This window comes from Suricata suricatta, chromosome 6 (assembly GCF_006229205.1).
Source record: "Suricata suricatta isolate VVHF042 chromosome 6, meerkat_22Aug2017_6uvM2_HiC, whole genome shotgun sequence".
Classification (NCBI taxonomy): domain Eukaryota; kingdom Metazoa; phylum Chordata; class Mammalia; order Carnivora; family Herpestidae; genus Suricata; species Suricata suricatta.
Window position 1 is genome coordinate 38,893,978 of NC_043705.1, and position 7,531 is coordinate 38,901,508.

General features: G+C 36.5%; 1 protein-coding gene across 3 annotated transcripts in view; it reads left to right on the forward strand.

The window, feature by feature from the left end:
* MAP3K1 (mitogen-activated protein kinase kinase kinase 1) overlaps positions 1 to 7,321 on the forward strand; it is a 75,658-nt gene extending 68,337 nt beyond the window's left edge. For 2 of the 3 annotated variants that reach the window (XM_029942260.1, XM_029942262.1), the window contains exons 17-20: positions 1,411 to 1,542; positions 2,401 to 2,543; positions 3,264 to 3,395; positions 4,660 to 7,321. In XM_029942260.1, coding sequence (XP_029798120.1) covers positions 1,411 to 1,542; positions 2,401 to 2,543; positions 3,264 to 3,395; positions 4,660 to 4,809 — 557 coding nt within the window. In that variant the 3' untranslated portion in view covers positions 4,810 to 7,321. Of the gene's footprint in view, positions 1 to 1,410; positions 1,543 to 2,400; positions 2,544 to 3,263; positions 3,396 to 4,659 lie in introns of those variants that run through there. The other variant, XM_029942261.1, reaches the window with a different exon arrangement.
* The last annotated feature ends 210 nt before the right edge of the window (positions 7,322 to 7,531 follow it).

The window sequence follows — 7,531 nt, forward strand, 5'->3', positions numbered from 1 at the left end:
TTTTGAGAGAGAGACAGAGTGTGAGTGGGGGAGGGGCAGAGAGAGAGAGGGAGACATAGAATCTGAAGCAGGCTCCAGGCTCTGAGCTGTCAGCACAGAGCCCAACATGGGGCTGGAACTCAAGAATGGTGAGATCATGACCTGAGCCGAAGTGGGACACTTCATCAACTGAGCCACTCAGGTGCCCCTCAGTGTTTCTTTTTAAATGATTATATAGCATTCTTTTACAAGAATAATTTTTTTAAACCTTCTTTGTATAAGACCCGTATTTTTCCAGGTAGCCATCATTAGACAGATTTGAGATGTTTTAACATGACAATACAAAAGTGAGATTAAGATATAACTTGTAGGGGCACCTGGGTGGCTCAGTCGGTTAAGCATCTGACTTCAGCTCAGGTCATGATCTCGTTTTTTAATTCGAGCTGAGCACTGGGCTCTGTGCTGACAGCTCAGAGCCTGGAGCCTGCTTCACATTCTGCGTCTCCCTCGCTCTCTGCTCCTCTTCAGCTCGTGTTCTCTCTCAAAAATGAATAAACATTAAAAAAAAATTTTAAAGATGCAAGTTGGAAAAATTACGCAATGAAGTATAAAATTGAACCTTATCATCTACTTGAACAAATAAAGACAAAATATACCATATATACAGTAAAACAATAACTTGGGATATAATGAATTGTTCTTAGTACATTCTCTGATGTTCCTTGTAGCTGGGTTGTTGCTTGTTTTCAGGTTGACTATTAAAAATACTTCTCAGTAAGGTTTATTGGGTTTGTGACTTATCCCAGGTCACAACTAGTAGATAATAGACTATGAAGCCTAATGTTGGATGGATCTTTTGGCTCCTCGTATTCTCTTTCCCTTCTGCTGAATAACATGTGAGCACCTGTTTACTTAAGTCTTATTAATAAGAAAGATATTTTGGGAGTACCTGGGTGGCTCAGTTGGTTGAGCATTGGACTCTTGATTTTGGCTCAGGTTATTATCTCACGGTCATGAGATCAAGCCCCGCATTGAGTTCCACACTGGGAGTAGAGCCTGCTTAAGAATCTTTCTGTCCCTCCCGCTCCCCCACTAATGCTTTCTCAAAGATAAATGTATTTTGTATATCTGTCAAAAGGACAGAGAGGTGAATGGTACATTTCAGAAATGGTTCCGTGTAAAACTGTTAAATTTTAAAGCTTTCTGAAATCTTGACCTTCCAAAAAACTAGTTCATGAAAGTTTGATGAAAATGTCTAATTGATAGGAATATGTTAGTTTTTAAGTCAGTTTCACTTCTTATGCAGATTATAAAAATAACATTTCAAACGTGAATGTGAATTCATGTGGTGCAAGCTTATGTAACCAAAGTGTAATCAACAGTTTTAATTTGGCTTAAACTTATGATAATAATTATATGTTTGTCATACAGGGGGCTCTGTGGCTCATTTGCTCAGTAAATACGGAGCCTTTAAGGAATCAGTAGTGATTAACTATACTGAACAATTACTTCGTGGCCTTTCGTATCTCCATGAAAACCAGATCATTCACAGAGATGTCAAAGGTAGGAATTCTTTTCATTACTACCTACTAGCAAGAGATAGAAAACAAATGTAGTTTTAAAACTCAGACCTTTGTTGATAATTTCTAACTTGAGATCAAGTAAGGGACTGTTTCTCCTGAGTAACTCAAATCACTAGAATTATTAGAAGTGAAGGGAAACTTTGGAGTCCTATAATCTGCCTTCCTTGGAGAGGCTGTGACTTTTCTATTGTTACTGCTATTTTCTTTTTTTCAGTCTTACTGCTAACTGGAAACCAAGTGTAAAATTCAGGTCTCTTATTACCTTTCGTGGTCTCCTGATCTCTCCCTGCCTCCCCAAATTCCCATTCCTGGTTTTATGTAAAATAGCTGGTATATTATGAACTTCTTTTGAGAAAAAGCCTTTCAAATCTTTTGCAGTTCATTTTGCTACGAGGAGCTTTGGTTTTCTGACATGAATATCTTTGGCTAGTATATGACAGTGTATATTTTTAATTGGTCTTAGGTGTATTTCAACAGAATTTTGTCTTAAGATGTAAGCTACATTAAAACTTTATAATGTTGAGGGAAAATTTTTGTTGGTAATAATTATATTAAAAGTTTTCAACACATAGTAACTTTTCACTAAATATCTGCCTTTCTCTCTGTATGCTGTGTTACTTTGATCTTCCCTCTGAGGATTTGGATTTTACCTGTGGTACATACATGTTGATACCTGTGTGCCTTCAGCAAAAATGAAGTGAATTGAGAGGGGAGAGTTCTCTGAACCTCTGACATGTCCACTTCTTCTGTGATTGTCCTATTAGTAGTATTTTACTGAGATTTTAATTTGTCCTTTTGTTTTTTAACATACAAGGTCATTTGCTATTTTTGTTGACAGGTGCCAATTTACTAATTGACAGCACAGGTCAGAGACTGAGAATTGCAGATTTTGGAGCTGCTGCCAGGTTGGCATCAAAAGGAACTGGTGCAGGAGAGTTTCAGGGACAGTTACTGGGGACAATTGCATTTATGGCACCTGAGGTGAGAAGCAGCTTTGAGTGTGCTGAAAGAAAGTCTCTGGAGTTCTGTGTGACAGAATGATAGCAAATTAGTTTGCAGTGTTACTCAGTATATGCTTACCAGTCAGAAGTCCATGGATCTAAAAATAAGGTTTTAATGATATCCTTGATTTCAGACACTTAATCCTTGCCTTTCCATCTTTGTCCTGAGAAAATTTTAAAATATATGGGGTTTTGCAGATTTCCTTAAAGACTATTCCTAACAAAGAATCTTTGGGTAATTTATACTACTTGTTTTGTAGTAAGCCCAAAGTGCACATAATTGTAAATCTTCTCTCCTGATTCCAAAGGGAGGTGATAGAGAAGCAGGATTTAGTAGTAGTAGAAGAATTTTAAATAAATATTGTAATTCTGAATTAGGCTTCTTTTGTGTTCAGAACTTCTCGTGTTCATATATAGTGATAATTGGTTGCCCTCTGGCCCACAGTTAACTTTAAGTGCACTGGGGCTGCTTTGAAATTCTGTCATGTGATCCTTCTTCAGAATCTCCCGGGTCTCCAAAATATTTTTGTGCCACATAGATTAAGCTTGTTGATGAAATAAATGAAACATCAGACTAGTCTATGGAATTGCTGTTTGTACCATTGTCTTAGTCTGAAATAACTAGAACCCCTAACTACAGAATGTCTTTGTCTTTTTTTAATGAGTCCTATTTCCAAATTAACTCTCTGCTTTATTTTAGGTACTAAGAGGTCAGCAATATGGTAGGAGCTGTGATGTATGGAGTGTTGGCTGCGCAATTATAGAAATGGCTTGTGCTAAACCACCCTGGAATGCAGAAAAACACTCCAATCATCTTGCTTTGATATTTAAGGTAATTGTGATATAAAAATTACTTCTTTCCAGTAAGATTGGCAGGAGGCCTATTTTTCATGGGTTCTCCTTACCTTTCAATCTCACGTCCAGGCAGATATTCCTTGAAATAAATATGTATGTATACATCGTAGGTATTCACGTGGTACAGTGAATGCTGGCAGCATGTACACAGTTGGATCTCATTTTTCACAGTAGTTAGGCTCCATAATGTCGCTGTGAACAATGGGTTAACAAATAATGAATCCTTGTTCCTAGGTGAAATGTGTGTACATATATATCTCAAGACTTTCAAATGTAAAAACATAAAGCTCTTCATGTATATAATATGCAAATTTTTACTATCTGATTTACTGTTTTCTGTATTTAAAAAATTTACACCCAAGTCAGGTGCCAAATCCTATCTGTTCTACCTTTCTGATAACTCTCAAATCCATTCTGTCCACTTGCATCAGAAAATAGTGTAATAGTTGAGATTTTTAGCCTTTGATCCAGACATGCACTAGATAAAAGCTCTGGCTTTGGAGTCATACAGACCTGGTTTCAATCCCTGGCTCCATAAAGCCGGGTCACTAGGGAAATAACGTTCTGTCTATCCTCTGGTATTTTTGGTTACAAAATGGGTATAGTAACAGCACCTACTTCAATGGATTATTATGAGGATAAACAGAATTACCTCTGGGTCTGAGTGAAGCACTAAGCACACACAGCTGCCTGTGTGCACAGTGACCAGGATCAGTCCTGTGCATTGGCTCCCCAGCACCTCACACCTGCCATAACCTCTTCCAGCCCTTTTCATACTCCTAGAACTTCCCTGTTCAGTGCAGGTGTGTTTCTGAGGTGCTGCCAGGTTTGGGTTTGCCCAGCTGGAACAGCTTGCTGTGCTGAATGCTAGAAAATGCGTGATGAAGCCAAGATGACAAGCCATACTTGAGAGTGACCATATGGCAAACTGAATACCTGTCTGACCATTTTGACGCACATAGTCTTGTTCATTTGAGACAGCAAGGAAACCACAGATCCATCTGCTCAGGATGTACTTGATCACTCTAAAATCCTACAGTTTGCCAGTTCTTGAAAGAAGCCTCCCATCCAGTGGGTGCTTTTCCACAGATTGTCTGTCAGAGAAAGTCCATCCATCCACTTCAGCCTTAATGCTTCTGTGTACAAGATGCACATACAGAGGCTACGAAATCTAGGCATATGTACTAGTACCCCCACAGTTCCAACTGCGGCACGTTTCAACACTGGCTGTTTTCTTACAGATTGCAAGTGCGACTACTGCTCCATCGATCCCTTCACATTTGTCTCCTGGTTTACGCGATGTGGCTCTTCGATGTTTGGAACTTCAACCTCAGGACAGACCTCCATCAAGAGAGCTACTGAAGCATCCAGTCTTCCGTACTACATGGTAGCCATTTACACAAATAAACTATAACTGGGACAGGATGCTCACCAAGAGAAAAAAACTTCTGTGGGGAACCACGTTGATAATCTGCTGGCCTTCATGCCACCCAACAGCTATGAACAAGACCAGTGGGGAACCCTTACCTAAGTATGTGATTGACAAATCATGATCTGTACCTAAGCTTAGTATGCAAAAGTCCACAGTTTGTGCAGACACTATAAACCGTGCCTTTCAAAGAACTGGCCATAGGTAAACAGGAAAGCAATGACGTTTGCATGACTAATGAACAGAAGCATATTTTGGGGTTTTTTAGAGCACTTTTTCAGCAATATTAGCAGCTGAGGGGCTCAGGATCTATTTTAATGTTTCAGTTATTCTTCTATTTCATATCATGATCACAGGCAGGGGGTTCTGCAGTTCCTTTCAGTTTTTTTGTCACTGGCTATAAATCAATATCTGCCTCTTTTAGGTCAGAATATGCTATAAGTAGCAGTAAATAAATATATTTTTAAAAGTTGATGACTTCTTTATGAACCACAGTTGACCTTTATTTTTTTTAAATGCTTGGGCAGTTGTGGTTCACTGTGCATTTTACTGTTGGCCCATTCATTTCGAATTTGAAAATTATGGTTCTGTATTTTCATTTCACCTTCACTTTTATTTAATATTCAGGGAAAGGTGATCTTTTCAAACCAGAAAAAAAAATAGAACTAGATGTGAACTAGAGTTTATTAAATATCTTGCTGTTGCAAGAGTTTTTTAATACAGACTTAATTTTGTTTGTTTTTTTAAATTGGAATATAATAAAATACTACTTTCAATGAGTCAGTCACTGCTCTTTTCATGCAGGTTAAATATAAATTAAGTGAAAATCAACTATTCTCTGTGATGCAGCTCACAACCAAGATCAAGATTACCTTGAAATTAATTTGAATTTTTTTAATGTATTGGTTTTGTTTGTAGGAAACTTCACACCACTGAAGTCTTACTTTGTATGTAACAATCCATCCTGATCACCACCACTAATAATAACATGAAACTGCTATTTTCCTTCTACCATGCATCATCTCTTTCCAGTTGGCCTGGCTGACAAAGAAAAATTAACTAATGACTCAACTATCAATGAGTAATAGCATTTTTTACAAAATAAATCTGCTTGGAACTTTGAAAATGTGTTCAGAAAGAAAAGTGAAATGGATTCCACTTAACACACTAATCCTTGGATTTTGCACAATTAATATAATGGTTGCCATCTGAGTGGAATTCAGATGCATGCAATCCTGAAGGAAAATGGCAGCTCTTTTATCCTTTTTTTGTTAGTCTTTTAAAATTAAGTACTGATTTAATATTTAATACAACTTTTTTGAGATGTTAAGTTTTAACTCTTCAGAAGCCAGTTGAATTGCAGAGTGAAACAGAATTGGTTATTCTCAAAGACTCAGGATAAACTAAATAAGCTATATAGAGTACATTTGAAATGTACAACACAAATTGGAAGTAAAATAAGTTACAAGATAAGTTTACAGGGATATATTGCATATAATTTTTAAAAGACAGTTTTTTTTTCTTGTTTTCCTTTTTTTTTTTTTTTTTTAATGTGAATGTGTCTCTTAGTGAAATTTTACATTCCTTTGTTTTGGAAGATTGGCAATATTTGAAGAGTTAAAAATAGTACCGAAATGTGAAGTTTGGTAGTTCTAAATGTGTTGTACTTGACTTTCTTTTTTATTTTCTCTCTTGTGTGTGTGTGTGTGACTACTTAGAATTTTTAAAACTCTAATAAGATTATTTCCAAGTTTCTCATGTGCAAGCTTTAACGAATGCACTCTTGCCATTTGATGTACTGGAAGATCACTGGTCAGATCAATACGGTGTCTGACAGAAATGTAAACTGTATAAACTGAGGAACCTCAGCTAATCAGTATTACTTTGTAGATCACCATGCCCACCACATTTCAAACTCAAACTGCCTCTAGATGTCCAAATCCATTGTTTGAGTTTGTTTGCAGTTCCCTCAGCTTGCTGGTAATTGTGGTGTTTTGTTTTTTGTTTTGTTTTGTTCTCAATGCAAATGTGATATAATATTCTTATTTTCTTTGGATCAAAGCTGGACTGAAAATTGTATTGTGTAATTATTTTTATGTTCTTAATGTTATTTGGTACTCAAGTTGTAAATAATGTCTACTGCTGTTTATTCCAGGTTCTACTACCTCAGGTGTCCTATAGATTTTTCTTCTACCAAAGTTCACTTTCACAATGAAATTATATTTGCTGTGTGACTATGATTCCTAAGACTTCCAGGGCTTAAGGGCTAACTTCTATTAGCACCTTACTGTGTAAGCAAATGTTACAAAAAAGAAATCTCTGGGTTAAGAAAATTTGGCTTAAATGTATCCTTTGTTATTTTAAATATATCAAGATATTTTAATTAAAATTTTTACCCCATTGAACCAATTTTATAGTATTTGTACCTATTTTGGTGTTTTGTCTTTATAGTAAATAAAAGTTTTTGAAGAAAATTGGTAATTTTATTTAATTTTACCAGCTGCCCCATTATGTCCTTTATGGTTAAAGAATTCAAACCAAGATCACATGTTCCTCCTAGTTGTCAAGACACATTCAATCCAGAACCATTCCTCAGTTTTTTCTTGACCTTTATGACCCTAATTTTTTTTTTTTTTGAGAGACAGAGACAGTGCGAACAGGGGAGGGTCAGAGAGAGAGAGAGA